This window comes from Sorex araneus, chromosome 3 (assembly GCF_027595985.1).
Source record: "Sorex araneus isolate mSorAra2 chromosome 3, mSorAra2.pri, whole genome shotgun sequence".
In the NCBI taxonomy this organism is placed as follows: Eukaryota; Metazoa; Chordata; class Mammalia; order Eulipotyphla; family Soricidae; genus Sorex; species Sorex araneus.
Window position 1 is genome coordinate 38,784,939 of NC_073304.1, and position 26,746 is coordinate 38,811,684.

At 42.3% G+C, this 26,746-nt stretch overlaps 1 protein-coding gene across 1 annotated transcript in view; it reads right to left on the reverse strand.

Annotated features, from left to right (window-relative positions):
• PRKCH (protein kinase C eta) overlaps positions 1-26,746 on the reverse strand; it is a 251,635-nt gene that overhangs the window by 162,393 nt on the left and 62,496 nt on the right. The window contains exon 2 of the mRNA XM_004612376.2: positions 13,185-13,248. Within this exon, the coding sequence (XP_004612433.1) occupies positions 13,185-13,248 (64 nt within the window). The remainder of the gene's footprint in view (positions 1-13,184; positions 13,249-26,746) is intronic.

Sequence of the window (26,746 nt, forward strand, 5' to 3'; positions counted from 1 at the left end):
GAGGGTCAAAACCCAGTAGTGTTCAGAGATTTAGTGTCACTCATGGCCATGCTTAGGGGACCATGCAGTGCCAGCTAAATCTTCTCATTGGATGCCTTCACCCATGTTCTTATCTCTCATTGACACCTAAAAACGATCTCAAGCCTAGATCTCTTGCCAAACTCCAAGCTCTTATTTCTAATTCCTCAGAGACATCTGCACAGGGCCTTCCCATAAATACCTCAAACTCCACTTGTGCAAAGTGGAATCTATCACCTTCCATCCCTATGTTTCTACTCTAATGAATGACACCACAACACCATGAAATTAGTTCGCCTTCACTCCCAACATTGAATCGCAAATTCTTCCTGGCTTCACTACCTCAATTACCATAGCTCTCTCATGGTTGTCCCTTCCTGTCCATACATGCCAACTAATTCCAACCTAAAGCAGGTTGGATTTTTTCACCTCACATCACCCCCGCCCCTCCACCCCGGAACAACTGTAATGGTCTTTTCATACCCTTGTCTCCCTTTATACTCTAATACCTCCCTATTCCCATCCCGTGGAAACCACCCAGACTGGATTAGATGTCGTTTCTCTCTTTTTAAAACCCTTTGCTGGAGCCATATCACTTTTACCAACCTAGAAGTGATACAACCATGCACTTCATCATTGATTCTAAGACCCTTTGGAGAGTAAAAGGTGGCACTATTACTAGTAGACTAGTAGACAAGCACAGAGGATAGCCAGTAAGTCCTAGGAAAATCTTAACATAAACCCCTCCCCCGTCCCGCACCAAGTTTCTGGTCACATCTCCAACCACACACTCTAACCTCAAGTACCATCCCACTGCTCTTATATTTAGGAGTTGTCACTGTTCTCTCATCTTCCTGGCACATTTCTAGTTAACATTCAAATTCACTTTAAAATCACCTTCCCTGTGGACTTCTCTAAGACCCTCTGGCTAAAGGTGTGTGACTATGATGACATATGCCTGGGGACCAACTGCATGCCTTGGACTTATTTCTACAATGGGCCCTGGACCCAGAATGTGCATGCAGACACAGACACACAGACACACACACACAGAGTGCATCTGCCCTCCCTCCACTGAGCTCCATCAGAAAAACTTCTTCATCTTGTTCATCTTTATTCCCTGCATCTATGATGAGATCACAGGTCTACAGGTATTTCTCATGTCATTTCTCAGTCATGTGTTATATTTAATAAAATCTTTTGCCCTAGTTGCTATTTGAGTATAACCGGTGAAGGATAAGAAGATGAAATAGGGTTAAATAAGGAGCCATCAGTAGCTCCACATACCAGTGTCCCACTGAAGCAAGTTGTTTTTGAAGGTGAGCTTTGGGATTGTAGGACCTAAATTGATGCCAGAACTCTTACAGGAAGTAATGAAAGGAAAGACATGGAAATAAGCCAACAGCATACTTGTAAGTATCCACTTAATTTTTGTGGCTTAATAGTAAATGATAAAGTCAGTACTGAAATAAAGCAACCTTTTGAGTATACAGACGATCCTAGAGTCAGGAAGAATGATGAGAAACTTTGCTGAGAATTGGAATACAGAAATGGGAATCGCTCTAACATACTTTCATGTAACACTCCATAGTTCCATACCATAAGAATTTCAGAACACAAGACAATTTAATTATCTGGAGTAAACCAATTTTCTTTGAAGCGTAATTTTTCATCATACTATATGTTTGAGGAGTGAACCTTCACATCCCTTCAAATGTGTTTTTCATATCGTGCCCATTGTTAGGATGCCAATAGTACTCCACCACAGTGCACTGAACCCCCTCCAGCTTTTTATTTCCTTCTCTGCCCCCACTCCCAGTTCTGTGATCAGAATCCAAGATCAACATTTCTTGAGGTTTGATAATCTTACTGGGATTCCAAGCCAATGCCTCTTTCAGAGTCCAAGACACACCTAAAAGACCTGGCCTCACACTGCTTCTTTATGTAAATCTTTCCAATACCCAAGATGTGAACTCAACCTCGAAATATCATGCCAACCAATCTGCGTTTATTGCTTGGGATCATCAAGAATAATTGGCATGAGAGAAACCCAGCCAGGGACATGCTCACAGCTCCAGGTGCAGGTGACTACCAGAAGCCACAGCTGTCTCATAATTGGGTCTGTGCGGAGGCCCCATTCCCTTGCCAAGTAACATCCTCTGTATCTGACAGGGAGCTGCACTCTAAATTAGTGGATATCCACAGGTGAGTTCAAGCTGGGCCCAACATAGAAGTGAAATTGACATTGCAATGTTCCCACAGAGAGAGGACATATCTGAGGTTTCAAAAAGTATCCCACACATAAATGCCCTAGTTCCCTAAATTTCAATACTAAAAGTCTATTTCTCATGTATAAAACAACCCTTTTACTATCTTTTAAAATAAGCAAATAGAGCTAAGCGAGGTATAATATTAAGATCACCATCACTTTACCATAGCTTCCTTTACAAGTGATTATTCCTGGAGAGGGGGAATCAGCAGTCATTTTACAAGGGTAAGGGACATTAAGGCAGAAAGGACTAACTGAAAAGGGAGGTAGAATTACCAAGGTGAATTCCACCTATCTCTCAATTTAATCTCGGGTCAGTTTCAGAAAGGAAACTAGCTATAATGATTTAATAAGATATCATCCTAATACAATCTGACACCCTTTTTTTCTTATCATCAAAAAAATATTATGAGAACATCCACAGGATTCAGATGCCAGAAATCTGGTGTCTTTAGCATACAATTAAGGACTATTGAACCTTAATAAAATTTAGCCTTAGCAAGCTGGCATAACTCTAAAATAAGCAAGTCCTATAATGACTATGGCACAATCTAACACACATGTATAGCTTTACTTGTGACCTATTGCAGAAGGATAGTTCAGCACATTCAGAGTCTTACCAAGTCCTCATGTGGCCTCTTGCCTCACTGCCTGTCTATACCATGCTTGTACCCCTGTTTCATTACTGAGAGATTTCATTGTTCCATTGTTCTATTGACAATGATCTATAATACAAAGTTACACTTTATTCAACTGGGTTATGAGCAGTCTCATTTTCCCCACAATCTTGTACTGTACAAGATAAAGCAGAACAAAAAAGATATAAAGCAGAACAGAAAGAACTGTGAATAGGGAGAAGAAATCCAAAATATAATCTGGACAGTTTTTAATGGTCACGTATCCCAGGTTTCTGCCAGTTTCAACACTAGAGAAAAATACAGGTCTCAAGAATTAATACAGTTTGAGGGGCTGGAGCGATAGCACAGCGGGTAGGGCGTTTGCCTTGCACGCGGCCGACCCAGGTTCTAATCCCAGCATCCCATATGGTCCCCTGAGCACTGCCAGGGGTAATTCCTGAGTGAAGAGCCAGGAGTAACCCCTGTGCATTGCCGGGTGTGACCCAAAAACCAAAAAAAAAAAAAAGAATTAATACAGTTTGAAAAATGTTAACATTGGAACAATTTGCCCACAGGTGTAGGATAACATTGGTTTGTCCTTCCTCCCTTGCCACAAGGAGTTTAGGTTTAAGTGCTCTGGAGACACTCCCATTCCTTTATCTGTAAAGTCTTCTCTGCACCCTCCTTCCCAATCAGTTAATCACCTTTTCCCTAATCAGATTCTGTTATCTTGTAAGATCAGATCCTTTTAAGGACTCTGAACTTGTATTGTAAGTTAGTGTCTTTTGCATAGTTTACCTTAAAGCAATATCCTTTCTGTATGGACACAGGAAGAGAGTTAATATTATGCTCTTGTAACTTGGGAGTTGATTGACTCCGAATAGTATTTACTCCTGGGTATCTGCTTTCTCAACTCAGTTGCCCTTAGTTCCTAGTACCTCAAAAGCAGGGGTCCTGACGAGGGACTGAAAGGCCCCAGCGCAAGCTGTGAGCTACCCTGGCATCAAAATGGGCCAGGGCAAAGTGCCACAATACTCAACTATAAGTTGAGGGCATGGTCATAGACATGCTGTCATGATCCAAAAGTAACAACGAGACTAGGACACTGCTGGGGTTAGGAAGATTAACCTGGACTGAGGACTGTGGTCTGGAATGTATAGTGAGATGTCCTCAGGAAAAACCAAACTTTAAGGTTATATCTCTTACTGTGCTCATACAGAATGACATTGCTAGAAATATTAGAAGTAGATTTACTACTACTGTGTAAGTGGGTTACTAGCTGAGGAAAGAAGAAAGCAACACACCCTTGTTCGGATCCCACCCTTAAGTAGATCTACTAGTAATCTTCTTAGATGAGATTTTGTCCTTGAGGCGTGGTCTTACCTCTTTGTTGATGTATTAATGTTCCGATCCACCTTTGTGTTACCACTGTATGTGATTGCTATATAAACTAAGACTGTAGGAGAAGTAAGGGGGGAAGAGACAGAAGTGGGGAAAGATACAAAAGGATGGGAGAAGAAGCAGAACGGGAACGGAGATTGGAATAAACTGCAATTGACACCGACCAGCCTAGCACTCTTCCTTCCTTCGCCTGCCCATCTCCATCAGCCTCCCTGGGGTGGGGGAAGCAGCGTGAGAGTGCCGAAAGCAGGTGGGCGGCAGAGATAGAGCCCCGCTGCCCCTCCCTCTTTTGTGAACATACACACATGGATAAGAAGAATTAAAAGATGGGGCCAGAGAGATAATACGGAAGACAGAGCATTTGTCCTGCATGTGGCCAACCTTCAGCACCTCTTAAGATTCCAGCCCGTCTCCCACCAGAGAAGGGTTGTGAGGGAAGAAACCTTTCTCGAAAAAGGATCACGTATTTGCAAACTGTGCCTGGGCACTAATGGACAGTGCATTAAGCTGAAGCTTAAGGATAGTCACATGGGGGAGAAAGGGGATAATACAGTGGGACAGGAGCTTGTCTTGTACATAGCTGATTCAGGTTTGATCACTGACACCCCATATGGTTTAGTCCCCCAAACCTCCCAGGAATGATCCCTAAGCACAGTGTCAGGAGTAAATTCTGAGAACTATCAGATGTAGCCCCCCAAATCCAGAAACAAACAAAAAAAACTCATATAAGTTTTAGTCATGTATGGTGGAAAACTTATATTATAATGGATTACCCTCCCACCAAATATTATTAAAGTCTCTAGAAAATATATTTGAAAACAATTAGTTGAATAGCTGGAAGGCAACACCAATAGGGCACAAAATAGAGGGAGTGTGACACTTGAAAGAAAGTAATGTGTCAGGTGAAATCCATATTTTAAGACTTTATCCAAGATGATTTCCCAAGGATTCACAGAACTTGGTGATTAGAATTCAAACAGAAAGCTACAGTTCCAGTGGATTGAGGAGTGAAATTGATAAGATGTAGGTCTATCAGGTGCCTGGAAATTCAACAGAGAAGTTCTGGCGAAGAAACCCAGTAAAGGCCACAAAGAGAAGAATCCCTAAACATTCAAGAGCCAAAGTCTAGGACAGGGGCTCATACGCAGATTTTAAGATGCTCGCCTTGCATGTGGCCCCAGTTTGATGCCCAGAACTTGTCTATGGCCCTCCAAGCACTGTCAGGATTGGTCCCATAGCACAAAGACAGGAGTAAGCCCTGAGCACTACTGGGCATGGCCCAAACCACCTCCCTCGCCTGCAAAAGTTAAAAACCTTCAACCTATAATCCTAAACTGTACACAGTAAAGACAAACTCAAAGAGATCCCAGGAAAACTGTAAGAGCTAAAATATTGAAAGACTATAACCTTTCCTCATGGTAGGAAAAATCCCAAACAGCTTGAGTCCCACAAAATTAAAGGGACTTTAAATATCTTGTGCTTTCTATTGAAACCCCAGATTGTCTGGGACTTACAAGTAAAAGCTATGCTCTAGACTTATTATGTTTGCCAAAAGATCAAGGAGTGTGAGGAGTGTAGGAGGAGGAATTTAAAAGTCTCACCAATCTAAAAAGTATTCACTATTTTAAGGGTACAAACTTCTAGAATATAAAAAAGACTAATCAAATGACCATCTAAAGAGGTAAAGAAAATGCATTTGCCAAAATTCAATAGTCATTCTTAACTTAAAAAAAGAGAGGATTGGAAAGGAACTTCTTCAGTTATGATAGATGATATGTACAAAAAACATATAGCTAACACATATGATAGGAAAGACTAGATTCCTTTTTCCTGAGATTGATGATGAGGGGCTAGGTCAGTGGTAAAGTGTATGCAGAAAACATGGGTTCACCAAGTGCCCTAGAACAGATGACTGGTTAAAGAAACTTTAGTACATCTATACAATGGAATACTATGCGGCTTTTAAGAGAGATGAAGTCATGAAATTTGTTTGTAAATGGATAGACATGGAGAGTATCATGCTAAGTGAAATGAGTCAGAAAGAGAGGAACAAACATAGAAGGACTGTGCTCATTTGTGGGGTACAGAATAACATCATATGAGACTGACACCCAGGGACAGTAGATACAAGGGCCAATAGGACTGCCCCATAGCTGGAAGACTGCTTCACGAGGGGAGGGGAGAAGGCAGATGGAATAGAGAAGGCATCACTAAGAAAATGATGGCTGGAGGAATCAGTCGGGATGGGAGATGTGTGCCGAAAGTAGATAATGGACCAAACATGATGACCTCTCAGTGTCTGTGTTGCAAGCCATAATGCCCCAATGTAGAGAGAGAGTATAGGGAATACTGTCTACCATGGAGGCAGGGGGAAGGTGGGGAACGGGGGCGAGGGTATACCGGGGATATTGGTGGTGAGTAATGTGCACTAGTGGAGGGATGGGTGTTTGATCATTGTGTGATTGTAACCCAAACATGAAAGCTTGTAACTATTTCACAGTGATTCAATAAAAATTTTAAAAATTAAAAAAAACATGGGTTCAATTTCTGGACAATACACATACATGCACACATATACACTGGTTATGTGGCAAGCATGTCTTTCCTATAATCCCTATGACTATTAGGCATGAAAAGGAAATAGTCAAATATTAGAAAAAAATTAAAAATTGGTCTTTTTTCATAGACAATCTAATTATTTACACAGAAAATTCCATGTTATATGCAAAAAAATTAAACCTATAGAAGTAATAATTAAGGCAATCAAATACAAAGCCAATATACCAAAAATAGATTTATATACATACATACACGGCACGGCCCCTCTGTTCCTTAAAGACTATGATCCAGGAAGTCTACTAACCCATTCTGGCACCCCGCAGCTTCTGATAGAAATGCATCTAGACTGTGAACTGAGCTACAACCCCATGCCACTCGAGGAGGGGGAAGGATTTTCTCTCCCAACGCTTTCTTTCTACGGGGGAGATAGCAGTGGCAGCAGCAGCGCCCACGCAGCGTCCGCCATCTTCTAGAACTCACAACCCAGAGGTATGAGCTTGAAGTGATGTGGTGCACATGAGATCATGGGATGGAGGTGTTACCAGCAAGCTCTCTGCCCAGATGAGATCCGGAGCAGCCGCGCACAACACAGCTCCTCTGCTCCTTAAAGACTATGATCCGGGAGGTCTACTAACCCACTTTGGCACCCAGAGACTTCTTTTTTTTTATTTATTTATTTATTTATTTATTTATTTAAAAATATTTTATTATTGAATCACTGTGAGATAGACCATTACAAAGCTGTTCATGATGAGGTTTCAGTCATTCAGTGTTCCAGCACCCATCCCTCCACCAGTGTATGTTTCCCAGCACCAGTGATCCCACTTTCCCTCCCATCACCCTCCCCCAACTCAGTCTGCCTCTATGGCAGGCATTTTTCTTCTCTCTCTCTCTCTCTCTCTCTCTCTCTCTCTCTCTCTCTCGGCACCCAGAGACTTCTTATAGAAATGCATCTAGACTGTGAACTGAGCTAAAATAACAGAAATCCAAAATCATGTGGCCGCTGTTGCGGCCGCGTGAGCTCATATAATCTTCATTCTCAGCAATGGAAAACAAATTATCAAATGATGCCTTTTCAGCAAGTTGATTGTTGGGGGAAAATTGCAAATAACAATAGTCAGCTCTCTGTTGAAGTATTGAATGTATTCAAAGTATAGAGAGAATAAAGTAAAGATCATTAGTCACTCAGGTGGGGGGGGTAGTTGTGGGAGGGGGCATATTGGGGTTCTTGCTGGTGGAACATGTGCACTGGTGAAGGGATGGGGGTTTGATCATTATATGACTGAGACTTAAACCTGAAAGCTTTGTAGCTTTTGTCACGGTGATTCAATAAAATAAAAATTTTAAAAATAAATAAATAATTAAATAAATAAAGGCAATCCACCAACCATGAGGGCAAGAAATGAAAATAAAAAGTAAAATAAAATTCAAATCAATTTAAAAATAAAATAAAATAAAATGCTTAAGTGTAAACCACAAAATCTCAATCAATAAAAACTTAAATAAAATGCTTAAGAACATATTCTTAAAATAAGAACACATTCTTAAAATGATTTATATACATAGCTAACAATTTCAGAATAAAAATGTTGATGTCATTACAGCATAAAAAAATATTTAAGAGGCTGGAGCGATAGCACAGCGGGTAGGGCTTTTGCCTTGCACGCGGCCAACCCGGGTTCGAATCCCAGCATCTCATATGGTCCCTTGAGCACCGCCAGGGGTAATTCCTGTGTGCAGAGCCAGGAGTAACCCCTGTGCATCGCCAGGTGTGACCCCAAAAGCAAAAAACATATATATATTTAAAATGCTTCAGTGTAAACCACAAAATCTCAATCAATAAAAACTTAAAAGTAAATAAAATTCTTAAGAACACATTCTCAAGATGTTCATGAAACCTCTATATTGAATATTTCTAATTAAACATTAAAGACCACCAGCAAATGGTATATTTATAAATTTCAGGATGCATACAATTGCTAAGATATCATTTTCTCAAACTGATCTACAGATTTGACATAATTTCAATTCAAAATTCAGTAGACTTTTTTTTTGTTCAACAAAAAATTGATAAACTGACTCTAGGATTGACATCAATACTGTTAAAATGGTAATGTTGCCCAAAGCACTATACAGATTCAATGCAGTCCCTAAAGAACTATTCATGACATTTTTTAAAGAAATACATCAGGGGCTGGAGAGATGGTACAGTGTGTAGGGCACTTGCCTTACACAGACCCAACCTGGGTTCAATTCCCAGCATCCCATATGTTCCCTTGAGCACTAACAGGAGTATTTCCTGAGTGCAGAGAAGGAGTAACCCCTAAGCACCATCAGGTGTGGCCCCAAAACTAACAAAAAAGCAAACAAGACATAGATCAAATGCTATTCAAATGTATATGGGATAATTAAAAATCCACAAATAGCCACAGAAGTAACAGCAAAATTAAAAATGATGAGAATGGCTAACACATAATTCCAAAACAAACAAAAGGGACAAAGTTGGAGGGCTCAAGCTACTTAATCTTAAGACTTAACATAAAGCGACAGTAATGAAAATGGTATGGTATGGCATATATAAAAATAGGTAAATAGAACACAAGAAACAATTCATAAATAGACCCAAGTATAGTGAACTGACTTTCATAAATGTTTCCTGGTGATCAAATTTGGGAAACAGGCCTTTAAACAAATGATGATGGAAACCAACAGGTACAATATAAAGTTAAAAAAATTCAACCAGGCATTAGAGATAATACAGGGGTTAGGCACTTGTCCTGTATATAGTTGAAACTGGTTCAATCCCCACCACTGTGTATGGTCCCCTGAGCACACCAGGAGTGATTTCTGAGCACAAACAAGGGGGGGAAGGGAGGAATTTTCAATATCTCCATGGGGATGTGGGTCAGGAGTGAGGTATGTACTTTGCACACACAAGACCTGCGTTCTCCAGCACCAGAAACAAAAATTATCTAAACTGACACCCACATTCCGCTGCCACTACCATGTACCGGCCCTGCTCCAGAGACTCATAATTAAATTTTGAAAGAGATCAAGTAGCCACAAAATTTTCTCAAATACACGGGTCCCTGGTTGAGACCCCCCAGGGTGATCTCGGGAGGTGGGTGGGCCAAGTTCCCTCCCTGTCAGAAGTTCAGGAAGCCACATTCACACCCCAACAGCTGTCACCATGCCTCCGGCTGGACTACACTACCTCATGACTCAGTGCCACAAAGATGCCAAACTGTGGAAAACTTCAGGTATACCAAAGGGTTTTTTGGCTGAAAATTTCAGATCTTCTTGGAGTGAGGGCAGGCAACTCCCCATCTCCCACCAGCTCATAGGTCTAGAAGTCTCAAAAGCTACACCCACATTCCATCACCACTACCACCATGTAAGCTCAATGCTCAGTAAATATTCTGGAGTTTCTGTATAATTACAAACTCTAGTATTGTATACTAATTTCCAGTAGGAGCAAACCAGGTTAGATAGGAATGTAATGCAGAAGTCAACTAAGCTCAACTTAACAAAAACATTAACACAGAAGGATCAACTGGCAACAACTTAGTAAACCCTCAGATAGGTCTTTTTATTTTTTTTGCTTTTTGGGTCACACCCGGCGATGCATAGGGGTTGCTCCTGGCTCTGCACTCAGGAATTACCCCTGGTGCTCAGGGGACCATATGGGATGCTGGGAATCGAACCCGGGTCGGCCGCGTGCAAGGCAAACGCCCTACCCGCTGTGCTATTGCTCCGGCCCCTCAGATAGGTCTTAATGTCCCCATAGTGAGATATAACAATTTTCACAAATTTTCTTTTACTGAAGTATTTTTTGATAAACTCATTAACCATTTAGAGGTACCAAGCAATGTAAAATCAATTACTTTGGCCCTGATACAGTAGTAGGCCTGACAGGTGGTTTGTTGGTGAAATGGGGACAATAGTGGAAAGAAGGTCACATTGGTGGTGGAGCTGTAATAGTGAATACCTGTAACAAATGCATCACAAACAACTTTGTAAACCATGGTGTTCAAATTAAGTGGAAAACATTAAAGTTATAGAATTTAAAAAATTATTACAGGATGTAGTATAGCAGGTAAAACATGGCCTTGCACATAGCCAACCCAGTTTCAATCCCAGCAATGAGAGAGATAGAAAAGAGAAAGAGATCTACATCTCCACCATGATAAACAGTTTCTTAGATAAGATGCAAAATGTATAAATAGCAAGAAGATACTGATAAATTAGCAGAAATTAAGAATTTCAGGTCAAAGGCACCACTGAAAAAAACAAAAGGTGAGCACAAACCAGAAAAGCATATTCAGAATATACATTACTCACAAAGTAAGACATCCAGAAAAAACAAAAAAACAAAAATTCCTATAAATCAGTGTAAGATACTCCCCCCAAACAGCCAAAACATGAAGAATTGTTCAACATTAGGAAACTGCATAGGATATAATTTTACTCCCACACAAATGTCTAAAAGTAAAATAAATGACCGTACCAAGTGTCAGTGAGGGTTATGAAGTAACTGAACTATAAAATTAAAAACTGAATTATAAAATTAAACATAGCAATTTCACAGCTGGGGTAAAAAAACAGGAGAAAATAAGTATATATTTATAAAAGCTGATGCCCAAACAAGAATATTCACAAAAGCATTATTCAAAATAGCCCAAACCAGAGAAATTCCAAGTGGTCATCAAGAAGAAAATGAAAATGTGTTGTGATATTCATATAACGAATTACTCAACAACAATCACAATGACATAAAAGGAACTCACGAATTTATTCTAATATGCTGAGTGAAACAAATTAGCCATAAAAGATGCATTATAGAACTTGAGAGATAGTATAGTGACTAGGGCACTTTCCTTAAATGCAGTTGACCCAAATTCAATCCCCAGCATCCTATGTGCTCCCCAGAGAACTTTTAAAGGTTAATTCCTGAGTGTAGAGCTAAGAAAAACCCTGAACATTACTGGGTGTGACCCACAGACAAGTAAACAACAACAAAAATGTACCATATAACTCCATTAAGAAGAGACTCCAGAATACAGAAATCTACTCAATGTTGAAAAAACTATCATATTTATTGCCTCTATCTGGGAAAGTTCCCAGGAAGTGTTCAAAGTGATGGAAATGTTCTATATCTTGGATTGGGCTGCCAATTAAGCAGCTGAAGGTAAGCCACAATCAAAGTCTTCTTTTTCTCAAATCTCTAGATTGTCCAGTATATCTTCAGGGATCACTGTCATCCCGTTGCGCATCGATTTGTTCAAATGGGCACCAGTAACGTCTCTCATTGAGAGACTTATTGTTACTGTTTTTGGCATATCCAATACGCATGGGTAGCTTGCCAGGCTCTGCCACGAGGGCTCCATACTCTTGGTAGCTTGCCGGGCTCTCCGAGAGGGGCGGAGGAATCAAACTCAGGTCCGCTGCGTGAAAGGCAAACGCCCAACCGCTGTGCTATACTTAATTATTTTTAATGGGGGGTCACACCTAGAAGTTGGCAAGAGATGGGTGCAGACATTACTCTGACAAAGTGCTCAAGCCCAGCAGTGCAATGGAGGTCATCGGACCATACCCAGCAGTGATAAGGCAAGGGCATATGGTGACAGGGATAGACTCAGATATTCATTCAAACATGCTAGGCATGTACGGTGCCACTTCAGCTATCACCCCAGCCCCCACACTCAAAATTATTCATCTCACTATACAGAAATTTTCCTTTTTATTTTTAAATCAGGAATGGCAAACGGGGTAGTAACAAGGGAAGAGAAATGAAGAATATCCTAAATACAAATGAGATAAAGATTATTACGAAAATAACACGATCCTTCATCTTTTCAAAACATGTTCAGGGGGCAAACTACAAAGTTGGCTTAAGCCCAAAAGTCAAAGTCATAATTTTAAGAGCTTGTCAAATTTAGCAAACATATTAAATCTGGAAATTCAAAGCAATAAATGACAAATAAATAAATAGACAAAAAATTTACATTAGTCAGCCTAATTTCAAAATGATTTGGGGGGAATGCTGGAGATATACATAGGGTGATGGCACTTGCCTCGCATACAGCCAACCCAGGTCCAATCCTGGCACCACATATGGTCCCCTGTGCACCACTAAGAGTGACCCCTGAGCATAGAGCCAGGAGTAATCCCTGAGCACAACTTGGTGTGGCCCAAACACCCTCCCCAATAGGGAACGTTTGTAAAAAAAATACTGTTTTTATCACATCCATGACAAAAATTTCTAGTATGAACTATGAGTATGAGTAGTAAGTCAGAAATCACCCCAAATTCATTCTTACCTTCAGTGAAACTTCCTGTCAGGGTGATCACCACATATACTTTCCCCTCTGGCTCCAGATCCACCTAGAAAGATTTAAAAATAAATATGTTATAATCTAGTTTTTAAGTATATTTGGTGGTCCTCAAATAATTCCTTGCAGGGAGTTTTTTTTTTCTTTTAGTGAATCACCGTGAGGTACAGTTACAGACTTACAAACTTCCATGCTTACATTTCAGTCATACAATGGTCAAGTATCCATTCCTCCACCAGTGCCCATTTTCTACCACCAATGGTCCCAGCATCCCTCCCATCATCCCCACCCTGTTCCCCCTCCCCCCACCCCGCCTCTATGGCAGGGCATTCCCTTTTGCTCTCTCCTTTTAGGTGTTGTGGTTCGCAGTAGAGGTATTGAGTGGCCATCATGTTCAGTCTATAGTCCTTGCAGGGAGTTCTTAATGAGAAAAATCACACACATGAATTGGATCTAAGTCTTACTAACATTAGAAGTTCTAGAATCCACTTGAAAGTACAAGAAATGGCAAACGCTAAAAGTACTTTTTAAAAAAAGTCCTTTGTTTCCCTTCTCTGGAATTAAATTTCTTCCATTTCAGTTCTCTAACGTATCAAGCAGCACCCATAAGTTTGGTCATGGCTTGGGACATTCCTGTCTCATGTACACAATTTTGTGAGCCACACTGCATTAAGCCACACAGTAAGTGCAGGAACCAGAGAAGCACTGACAACACCCAAAGTAATAAGTAAACAGAGCACAAACAACTGCGGGACTTTTGTTCTAGGAAAGGAAATATATGAAGCAGGGACAGCTATCTCTGTCCCTAACGTTTTCCCCAAAAGTAATTCTTCCATAGGCTATAGCACGGAAAGCAGTTTGGGATTTTTACCCTGACTACTCCTATACTTGGTGGGTGCTGAGAACTCTTAAAGGCCTAACCACGAGCTTAGATACCAAGACATACATTCTGCAGATTAGACATTTGTTACAACCCCCAGAGAAGCAGTTCTTTTCATATGTGCTCTGACCCGGAAACCCAGGTTGGCAGGCGCTGGCCTCCTCATGCTGCTGTGAACACAGGAGCACTTTAAATCCTAGACAGGGAGTGGTTTTTTTTGTTTGGGGATGTTTGGGTAGGGGGAGTGGTTGGGGTTTTTTGTGTGTGTGGTTGGTTGGTTGGTTGGTTCGGTTTGATTTTTGGACCACACCCAGTGATGCTCAGGTCTTACTTCTGGCTCACTCTGGAATCACTCCTGGTGGTGCACAGGGACCATTTGGGATGCCGGGGAACCTGGGTAGGCTGCATGCAAGGCCAGCACCCTAACCATTGTACTATCTCCTGCCCCAAACTGGGAAGTTCTTTTGAATCCAGATTTATAAATTTATAATTGTCCTTAAATAAAACATTATCAGGTTGAGTCCACAGCTGCAGTTTTACCTTTGACCTTGCAACTAAAAGGATATTTCAAGAAAAACTGAGTATGGTTCTCTACGGTAGAGCATTAGCTGAGCTACTAAGCACAGGGTGCAGCAGAAAAAACTCAGACTACAGCAGGACATCAACTCCAGCCTGCTTCTACAGCAGGTGCTGAACTCTGGGCAAGTTCTGGACCAACTTTGAGTTTCATCCCCATAAGTCTGAGAGTCCCAAATGTCATCATTATTCAGTATTCTCACACAGCTTCAGGAGGATAATCTCAAAGAGCCTTAACAGTACAGACTGCTAACATTGTACCTATGGGTGACAAAGATTGATAAGATATATTAATTTTTTTCTCCTGGGGTAGCGGTTGCCAGGAACTGAACCGAGTTCCTCATACATGTAAGGCATTATCACTGAGCCACATCCCTAGCTCCAAAAAGGCAAGAACTTTACCCTACTTCACATTCACATATTTTTATCCCCCACACCTGATCATATTCTTTATTCAAAATAAAAGAGGCCTGTTTGACACCGACTCAAAAACTTTATCTGTATAACAGCATATCTTTATACACCCATTCCTTGTCTGCAGAAAAGCTGTGATCAGTAGTGGTTTCCACACTGCAAAGCACACCAGTGTTCAAATCAACTACTTGCCTCATCAGTACTGCTAACTTAACGATACCCCCTCAGCTAGCTTAACACCACTTGTGAGCCTTTGGAGAGCAGTTCTGAAAATAGAGCTCTCGGGAGAGATGACTAAACAGGATGTCAGTCTCTTAATTGTCTATACTCTCTGCCTTGACTTGTTTCAAGTTGAAAATATGTTATTTTTAAAAACCACTCCTTCATCTTCAATATAAACGCCTGGCAGAGAACACACATTCGCCCCCACAACATAAACTGCTGTTGGCACAGAAGGAGCTGCTCCCAGCCTCAGGACAGACAGACTGCCACTTGTTTCCACCATCCTGCAGTGCCCTGGACAACCACTCCTGACCTACCATTAGGGCTGATTCCACTGATTCCACCACTTAGAATCAGACAACAGGTTTCTCTCTCACTTTTATCCATGTCCCCACTGTGGTAGAAAATCCAGACTCTAATTTCACCGTCAAGCCTCACCCACCTGGGGCTGGCCTTCTAAATCCTCCGACCTTAGGAAGACACTTTACAAACTACAAACAGATTCATTCATAGGACATTTGAGGGGTTGCACACAATAAAGATTTTTAAGTAGACTGGATTCCACGGGACGTCAAAAGACCGCATGTCCACCCACCGGCGAGGCGGTCAGACTTCTTTGTCAAAACCCTGAATGAATGGTTTGAGGCTCCTTCTGTTCCTGGAGCGAGCAGATATCATTGGGCTACACTAGCACAAGACAGGGACAAATGGAGACGTTACTGGCGCCCGCTCGAGCAAATCAAAGATCAACAGGATGACAAGTGATACAAGTAGAACAAAACGCAACAGAAGATATGTACATGAGGAGAAAGGAAAAAGTTCTATGTTGTAAAAAAAATCTGTTTGCAGTTTGTATGCATGTGTCAATGTAAAAACCCTTTTCCTATCATGTAACAGAGAAATGTGTCTTTAAAACATGCCCTTTGAGGTAATCTGTTCTACTGATTCGGTATTGATAGGCTGTTGTCATCTATTCATACTGATTGCTTAGTCCCATGGACAGCCAAGTAACTACTTCCACCATTGGCCTGTTTCATTCCTATATTCCATGGGAAGTGCTTTCTCTAAGAGCAGAATAGCAACCGATAGATTCTACTCACTAACCTATTTCTGCCTCCTTGGATAACAGTAAGAATTTCCTCCTTAGTTATAACACCCATTCTAACCTCTGGAAATTGCCTTTCAGCTTCTTTAAAAACTTTATTTCCCTCATAGATGGCGCAAACAAGTCTGCTGGGAGTCTTGCATAGTTGCAGAGGCGATAGGTATAACAGCACATCTTTATACTATCTAGCTTATCAGAGCCATGAGTTCTCCTGGCCAACACAGTCTGCAATGAAGCAAATATGTGCCCTATGTCTTATCCTCTGACTAACTTAACAGCAACTTCATAACCCTCAGGAACTAGCTCGGTTTCAGGCACAATATCCAAGCAAGAATCCTGCATCTACATGAAAGAAAGATCTTACTTCTGCTGAACTTCAATCTTCATTACGGAAGGAAAAAAATTCAGGAATACCTGGTACTTATCATCAGGCTGTATAGAGAGGATGAAGCCAAGAATTTCGGGGGTGCTGGGATAAAGAGAGTAGGTCTCGATCTCATTTAAATTCTGAGATCAAGTCTTGGCTGAGTCTTTAAGACTGTTCAGCTACTTGAGTCCATACATTTCTTTTTTTTTTTTTTGTCACACCCAATGATGTTCCGGGGTTATTTCTGGCTCTTTACTTAGGAATCACTCCTGGAAGTGAGTGAAGTGTCATATGGGATGCTGGGGATTGAACCCGGACTGGCCACAAGCAAGGCAAACACTTTACCTGCTGTACTATCGCTCTGACCCCCATACATTCCTTTTTAGCGTAGTGGGAAGTAGTATCACACCTGGCTTTGTGACAGGCTACTTCTGGCTCTGTGCTTCAGAAACCATGTGGCATCAGAGATCAAATAGGGTCAGCAGTATGGAAAGCAGGCCTACCTTAACCCTCGTAGTAGCTTTCTAACCCCTATTCCTTTTAGCCAGTTTAAGTAGGGTTTTCCCATGACCGGACATCCAAACTGGCAGCCAACAAGAATAAGCAAAATACATAAAGATAAATGTCACCTCCTCTCTGTGCCTTCTAACATCCAGATTGTGTCCTGGAGTTCACCTCCTCTGAGCACTGAAACACAACAGCTTTCTAAGGTGATGATAACATTTTTTAAATTTTTTTTAAAAAATTTTTATTGAATCACTGTGATAGGCCCTTACAATGCTGTTAGTCATGCAGTGTTTCAGCACCCATCCCTCCACCAGTGTACATTTCCCAGCACCAATGTTCCCAGTTTCCCTCCTATCACCTCCCCCAACCAGGCGCCTCTCCCTCCCTCTCTCTCTCTCTTTCTCTCTCTCTCTCTCTGTCTCTCTCTCTCCTCCCTCTCTCTCTGCCCACCATTTTTGCACTGTGGTTCAAAATACAGATTCTGAGAGGTTGTTGTGTATATCCCTATACCTACTTTTAACACTCAGTTCTTTGTCTAGCGTGAACATTTCTAAATATCATTGTCATACTAGTCCCTTCTCTATTTTAAGATGGTAACATTTTGAGAGCATTCTAGTTGCTCCACCTTCTTATAAACAGTAATATATCATTTTAATGCTGGCTATCTTCACAGAGATGCAATTAACGATGTGTGACTTTACTTTGTATTTTTCTAATGATGAATGTAGATGAGCTTGTTTTTATTCGTATGAATTTTCCATCTGTATAATATGGTTTGAAGTGAAGTGATAAAACAGATGATTTGTATTTTATTTTATTTTGGTTTTGGGACCACACCTAGCAATGCTCAGGGGTTGCTTCTGGCTCTGCACCAAAGAACTGCTCATAGTGGTGCTTGGGGATCATAGGGGATGCTGGAGATTAAACTTGGGTCAACCGCATGTTAGGCCAGTGCCCTACCCACTGTCATTCCAACTCTAAAACTCTGGTGTTCTCATCAGGTCCGTCTTCTCACCCTCTGGCACAGCCCCACCATGTTCACACTGCTGTCTACTTGGAAACCCTTTCTCCCTTCACTTTTCTGTTCATTCAAAACTCTGCTGAAATAATCCCAAGGTCAGGATCATTGCCAGGTGCTTGGTGCTCCCCAGAGCAGCTCCCTGGGGCTGCAGGTGGGCTAGATAACAGAGCACACCTGCAAATATGACACAGGTGCTGAAGGAAAAAGCTTTCGCCAGAAAGATCTTGACCTACATACTGAGATCCTTCAAGTCTCAGAATTCCTGGCTCCAATATTATGATGCTAATCTATTCCCAAAGCAACCCGATGAAATGGCATATACTTAGATCTCATCACTTTCATTAAATCATTAAGCTCTGTTCCAGCAGAATCTGATGTTTTTATTACTCTAGGGTCTGGAAGCATCCTAGAAGAGTGAAAGAGGCAACCAATACCTGCTAATTTGGTTTAGTCCGCAGAATAGGGGGAAGGGCACTCATTTGACCACCTCAATTCCATCACCCGTAAAATATGAACAGTAGTATTTACTAGGCTACATACGTTAAGTACCTGTGCTTTGTAAAGTACCAAAGCTTGCCAAGATGGCGCCAAGAGATACCAATAGCACATGAACTAGACAGGGAATCTTTCACTATTGCTGAACGTGCCATCAAGTAAATCTATAGCACTGCCTCTTGCCTCCCCAACACACACATCACTTTAACAAAAGTTTGATTCTCCTTGGCAACATTTTGCAGACACTGGTTAAGTCCCTTATGGCCCTATCCCAATCTCCTTGCCCATGAAAAAAAGGGTTGTCGAAAAACCTTTCTAACTCTAACAAAGATTCTAAGCATAAATAAGAAAAACCTGTACATAGACCTCAAAGGAAACACTCATTTAATTAACTGGGAATAAGTTACAACCAATTCCCTTCACAAAAGGCATTAGAAGGGCTGGAGCCCTAGCACAGCGGCTAGGGCGTTTGCCTTGCATGTGGCCGACTCGGGTTCGATTTCCAGCATCCCATATGGTCCTCTGAGCACCGCCAGGGGTAATTCCTGAGTGCACAGCCAGGAGTGATTCCTGTGCATCACTGGGTATGACCCAAAACAAAAAAAGGCATTAGAATTGATCACAGACAGGAATTTCTCTCTATTTAACATTCATTTCACTCTGGAATACGCAAAAGTACCTAGCAAGTTAAACAAAAGAAGGGAGAAAAAAATAAGGAAAGAAATCCTTCATTTGAGTTCATGCCGATTCTATGGGCCCTGAGCCAGACATCTGTGATAGCCAGATTCTTGACTAGTGGCTCATTTCTATGACTTTCCTAAGTGTTGCTCTAGGGATAAAAAACAAACAAAAAAAAAGCTTAAAGACATAATAAAGCACTTCATTCTCCTTAACCTGATATAGTCAGGCTTAAAAATGAAAGTTCTGAGGGCTGGAGAGATAGTACAGCGACTAAGGTGTGGCCTTGCATATGGACAAGCCACGATAGATTCCCAGCTGGTACCCACATGGTACCCCACCCCCCCTCCTCAGCACCATCAGGAGTAATTCCTGAGTGCAGAGCCAGTAATGACTCAGGAGCATAACTAGGTGTGAAAAAAAAAAACCTACAAAAAAAAATTTCAGTTCAGGGACTGGAGAGATATTACAGCAGATAAGCCACTTGCTTTGCCAGGTTCAATCCCAGCACCCCACTGGTCCCCTAAGCACTGCTACAAGTGACTCCTGAGTGCAGAGCCAGGAGTAACCCCTGAGTATCACCAGGTATGCCTCCCCACCCCATACCTGCAAAAGAGTTCAAATTTCTAGAAAAAAAGTTTGTGCAGGATGTACCGAAAACCAAGTGGCTGGGTTTTTAAGGACAAATCATAGCAACTATGTCCTAAGCTCTGTGAGATGAAGGGTTTACCTGCCTCACCTACGTTATCTCACCCGCTCATGACCTGCAAGTTTAGTTTCTCGGCTGCCTTTATACAGAAAAGAAAAGTGAGGCTCCAGGAGGTGATAGAATTGACTGAGGGCACCCAGCAGGAAAGGGCAAACCATAATCCGGGCTCAGAGAAGATTCCCATGCTGGTTCCCACATCAGTCCCCCTCCTGGCTGCAGGGACTGTCCTGGCTGCAGAGCTCCACCCCTAAGATTCGATCCAGACTCAAACCCCCAGCACCTAAGAGAGCTCCTTGGCAAATCCTTTGGTGTCCCCTTTGCCTCCTCCTGCCTCGGCCACTGGGGGAGTCAGTGGCTTCAATGGTGTCTCTGCACAGCTTCTGGGTGGGCACGAGGCAGAGCTGCTCAGCACAGCAAGTCTTTCCAGGGCTGGGGGAATGAGGCAGGCTGCTCAGGCGCTGTTAGTCACTGGCCTGAAGGGCCCAAATCACTGTCATGTGTCCCCTTGCCTGGGAAGGCGTTTAAGGGGAAAGGAGGATGAAGGAAGCACAGGCAACTCCTGCATCTCTGAACTGAATCTGCAAGGCTGAAGTATTAAAAGCACATGACAGATCACAGGTTAAAAACTCAATGGAAAACAAATAGACAACTACAAAAACAGCCCAGGCATGTGGCTCAGCACTTGCCTGGCATGCATGAGGCTCTGAATTTAATATTGAGGACTAGGACAGGAAGGGGTAAGAAACTAAAGAACTATCAGGGAAAGATGGCAAAACTAAACAGAAACGTGAAACAAATCTGACTCACGTTTACAGGGAAGAGAAATGTGATCATCAACTCTGTGAGCGTTTGTTAAATCCTTATCTGCTATGTCTGGACCCTCAGTGAGGTTAGAGATGGAGCCGCTGGGCTCATAGCCAGGTTATTAGCACTGTCCAGGCAGGGCCATCCTGCCACTTGGCCAGTCCTCTGGCCTCTGCCAGAAAAACTTGAAAAACGAGAGTCAATTAAGCCCCTTTAATTTTCACATTTAATATCTGACAATTCCGACACACATTTCTAAACCCTATAGAGTATTTAGAAGATGTATCGAGACTGCCAAATAATCCATCCCTCAAAGACTTATCTAAAACTCACAGTAATTCTCCCAGGGGCCCAACAGGCTGACCACATGCTTTCATGCAAAAGCCCTCAGATGTACCCCAACATCATGTGTTCCCGCTGAGTACCACAAGGCAGCCCCCAAACACCAACAAGGGAGAAGCCCCTGATCATCAGCAGATGTGGTCCAAAAAGCAAATAACAATGATAGTAATAGTTCTTCCTAGCCCCTAGACAAGGCAAGAAAAGATGGTGATGAAATACACATTAGGAGATTGCCTATGGTCTTAGTTTAGGATGGGGGTGACGGCACTAAACAGCAAAGGAGGGAAAGAGGAAGTGAAGGCAGAGAGGAAAAAGACAAGGTAAATGAGAAGTGATCAGAATGTCTGGGGTTTGAAGTGGTCAGGTTTGAAAATGACCCTGCACATCACCTGCAGGGAAGATCTCAAGGAAAGACGGATGGGACCATTCCTTATGTCAGACTGAGTATCTACCGGGCCACTTTTAACTGCTTCTTAAGGTTCAGTGGAGAGGAAGGAACACCTAGAAGATCTAAAGTACAACCCAGTATGATTTTGACAAGTAAGGAAACTTCAAAAGCATTATTCAGATCAAGAGTCATAGCCATCCTTAGTCTAGATAAGAATGTCCCTTGGGAAGGAGGCTTGTGCTGACCTGGCAGGAAAGTGGGAGTGAAGAACCGGGCAAGTCCCCAGCATGTCCTGAGTGCAGATAAAACCAATATCACAAGGAAGAGGAGGAAGAGAGAAAGGTGCAGATTTATTATAAAAGGAACGAATGAAGGACACAGATGCATATCCACATGGAGGAGATGCCCGTGTGAGAAGTGTGGAAGGGGCATAGGCACCATCATAGAAGCTCTCTGGACCCTGTACTATAGGGCTGGTGGGTCATTAATTCCATTTCCCACCGTAATGGCCTCGTGAGACCAAAGAAAACCCTTCTCAGAACGGGAAGTAATGGGTGAACAGGCAATTGGAGCTTTAGTTTTACTGGTGATACGGGTGAGTGGTATAGCCAGAAATCCAAAACACAACTCAACAAAACGGAAAACATGAGATCTAAGTTGTAACCACTGTAACTATGTAATGTGCCTATCAAGTTGATAGGGTAGGGGTAGGGGTTGGGAATGGGGAGAGTATATGAGAACTCTGGTGAAGGGAAGCTGACACTGGTGGTGAGATTGGTGTTCAAATATTATGCACCTGATACTCAATTACCAATAAGTTTGTAAATGACAGTTCTTTTATTAAATTTTTAAGTTATTTTAAAATAAAAATAAATTTAAAAATTTAGACAGCAACAAAAAAACAACAATAATCTCTTTTCTCTAGAGAAGAGAGACAGATAAAGACAACACTGTAGAAAGAGAATTTTAACTTCATTACACAAGCCAAGGCCATTTGTGTAAAAAAAAAAAACTGACTCTGTAAATTGATGGAAAATAACTTAAAAGAGGTTTATAGGTTTTTTTGACTTTGTTTTTTTTTCCCCAACCTAGACCAATTAATGAGGGAGAAGCTATTATGGTCTAGATCTCAGAAAGTTTCCATAATGGTGGAAATTACTGAAAATTCAAAACCATAAAAAGAAAAGAGAAGTAGGACAAGGTCACAGGGGTATTGAGTCTGGGGTTGAGTGACTAGATCAGGGTCAGCAAACCACATTCACAGGTCATCTTTAATACACTGGCCATTTATATAAGTTGTGTTTTGATGAAACAGTCACCCTGACTATTTGTGTATTATCTGTGGCTGCTTCTGAGCTCAAAGGCAGAAATGAGCAGTTGTAGAGAACTTACGGTCCACCAAACCAAAAATATTTACTAACTGGCCCTGGCCCTGGCCTTTTACAGACAATGTCTGCCAACCCCTGTTTGTCATTAATCAACCAGGGAACTCGGGGGAAGGAACATGTTTTAGAAGGAAGGAAGTGAGTTCAAATCTGGACACAAAGGTACTCAAATAGAAACACGAAAGTATAGGGAAAAAATGTATTAGTCTCTGTCCCTTGCTCCTGACATAAAACTCCTCAAATCCTTGTAACTTCCTCGTTAGACCAAGAAACATCTCTCATTTTGTTGTCTTTTTTTTTTTAAAGAAGGCCACACACAGGGTGCCCAGGCTCCTGAGGACACTCCTAATTGTGCTTAGGGGTCACCAGGGCGACAAGGGCACTCACTATCTGGGATCCACATGGTTCTGGAGATAGACATGCTCTGCCCACCCCTTAGTCTAGCTGTGGTCCATCACTACCAATCTCTGACCCAGCTCTTGAAAAACTGACATTCCCCAGTGACAGTAGTTTCTTTCGGTCGAAAGAGGCCACTATGACGGGCTCCTGAAAATGGAATTAATAACCCACCAACGCCTCAGTGCAGGGTCCAGAGAGCTACGAGGATAGTCAGCATGCTTCCACGTGTCAGCCCCTTCCATATGCCTCATATCTGAATATGCATCTATCCTTCTCCTGCATCTGGATATGCATCTGTCCCCTTCATCATATCCTTTTATAATAAACCTGCAGCCATCTATAAAGTGTGGTGTATTCTAGCAAATGGATGGAAGCTGGGAGGAATTTGAGGAAGGGAAAGGGATAGGGATTGAGAAAGTCATGGGAATCTCCAACCTCCAAAAGAAATGCTCCATGTGGGCAAAACCCCATTATTTGACTATCAGCTAGGTCACAAGTGAAGTGTTTTGTTTGAATGTGAAGAAGATACACAAGATGGCAAGAGTAGAGAAGAACTGGATTTTCCCCCAGTACGTGAAAAGAACTCCAATCTTTCCCAGTTAGAATAGTTAGCACCAAGTCAGAGATAGGATGGAAAGTGAAAAGAGGATTGGGGTCCCCTTTAGAAATTTTTCCTCAATAGGGCATAAGTAAGAGTCTGAATTTTTTCTAAACAGAGCACAGAAAAGCAAGGCATAAGAAAGAAAGTTAATTTAGGAGGTGATTCAATTTTGGAAGAATCAGAGAAGCAAGGAGCAAGGTGGTAGGACTCACCCGCCCGAATGTGGCTTATCAGGCAAGGGAGAAAGCAGCTTCAAAGGAGACGGCTGCAGATATGGAGACAGCTAAGACTTCAGTGGGGTGCCCAGGCTCAGGAGGCAGGAAGCAGGACAGCTTCCTCCAGGATACCCACCATCTGCAGCAGCTCAATGGAAAGGTTTCCTCGCACGAGGCTAAAGACCATCCACATTTCCGTGCCTTCTTTTGAAAATTTAATCACACCTCTGAAATTGCCTCTGCTGGTGCTGGAGAAAAAGTAGAGGGGCTGAAGGTGCTTGTCCTGCACGTGGCCAACTCCAGTTAGATCCCTGGAACCAGATAAAGCTTCCCAAACCCCACTACGAGTCACCTGAGCTTGGCCCAAACACCCTTCCCTGCAAAAAAAAAAAAAAATCCCCCTGCCAAAGAAGGGAAGATAAAGGAGAGAGAGAGAGAGAAAGAGAGAGAGAGAGAGAGAGAGAGAGAGAGAGAGAGAGAGAACAGCGTTTAAGCTACAAATGGAAGGTTGGGCTTTGATGGTTAGTGTTGAAATTGAAGTTTTAACAAGTTGACTAGCAATAGTAGTAATAGTAAAGGGCGGAAGACAAGCTAGAGAGAGGTCAACTAAACTGGGCTGCAGACACAGTGAAGAGAGGAGTGAAACATTACAAGCAGGTTCTGTGTGTGAGTGGGTGGGGGTTGGTCATTAAGGATTAGGTGAAGGGGCTGGAGTAATAGCACAGCAGGTAGCGTGTTTTTGCCTTGTACGTAGCTGACCCAGGTTTAACCCCTACTGTAATCTCATATGGGTCCCCAAGCGTCACCAGGGGTAATTTCTGAGTGCAGACCCAGGAGTAACTCCTAAGTATCAGCAGGTGTGCCTGTACCCACCCTAAAAAAGGATGAGGTACAGTCTGGGGGCTCAGACTCATGGAACTCTAAGCAGACAGCAGAGGTTTTCAACCTTTCAACCTTTCCCCTACAGACCGGTACCGGTCCATGAACCTACAGTTCAAAAAACTATTGATCTAGAAGTATTTTAGTTTAGGGTGACTCTAAATTTTAAACTGAGTTTTTAGGGAGACATTCAGGTAGGAAGGTTTGACAAAATGACATTCAGACCCAAAACATACAGAGGCAGCTGCAGGTAGAGAAGTAGGGGTCCTCTGTATGACAAGGACAATCAAGTCACCAAAGAGCTGAACCCAAGACACAGGGCACAGTTTAAAAGACAAAGGGTCAAGGATGAGAGTCAAGTTTAGAGAAGGACATAAAACAGAAGCAGCCGGAGAAACAAGTGCATTCCAAAAAACACTGGACCTGCTTGTGAGCCCTGAGCAGCTTCAGCCTCTCCATCTGGCTTCACAACAGCCTCCTCCAAGGCCAGGGCGGTAGAGCACCTTCTCTCTGGACTACGCTCACCCAGAGGGATAAGACTGCGTAGATGGGAGGCATGGCTGGTTAGGACCATGAGAACCATTCCCATCACCCTGGGAACAGAATCCTAACACACGGGTGGCTTTTGGTAAACCTGTTCAATGAAAATTCACCACACAGAAAAACTGCATGATGTTCACCTGCTCCTGTCTCTTACTTCCTGATTCCACTTTTCCAAATGCCTGCTCTTAGAAACAAGTGTCACAGTGCCAGTGACAACCCAACTCAGGATTTGAGGAGGTACCAGAACTGCTTTGAACTTCAGCTGGAAGCAAAACCAGAACCACTTTCAGTGCGACCAAACAGAAGGACTCTCAGCAAGATGTGAGACCAGACTGTGAGTAGATGACACTGACATTGTGGGCCTGAGGAAATGAGAGGAGAGGCCAGAGACAGAATCTTCGCCCTTCCCCCCAGCCTTCCTCCCCACCCGGTGGCCTTCAAGTCAGACCCACCGAAGCATCTTCATAGGACTTTTAGGAGGCTTATCACTGAAACAAAAAGCCCACGCACCCCAAAATTTCTCCAGTCGTGTGACCCTACTCTCCCCTAAACACATACTCTGCCTCCCGGGACCTGCTTTTTCCTAAGGCAGCAAACAAGCGCCCTCCCCTAAAAGACACTTTCTAATATTTGTTCCTATTTCTTTTTGTAGCAGCACTGTCAACTTCTCAAAAATGCCTTAGTCAGGGCCAAAGAGATAGTACTGGGGTTAAGATGTTTGCCTTGGATGTGTCCAGCCCAGTTTGATCCAGGGTACCTCTTATGGTCACCAGAGTCTTCCAGGAGTGATCCTAAGCTCAGAGCCAGAAGTATGCCCTGAGCACTGCCAAGTGTGACTCCAAACAAAACAACCCCCTGAAATACCTCATTCATACGGGTTTATTATTTTTTATGTTAGGACAATGAAAGTATTTTATGGTACTTTAATAATACATGGAGAACACCAAGTATTTGTCAAAACACACAAAACTCTATAGCACAGCTGAACCTGGCTGCATTCAATCAAAAAATTAAAAATAA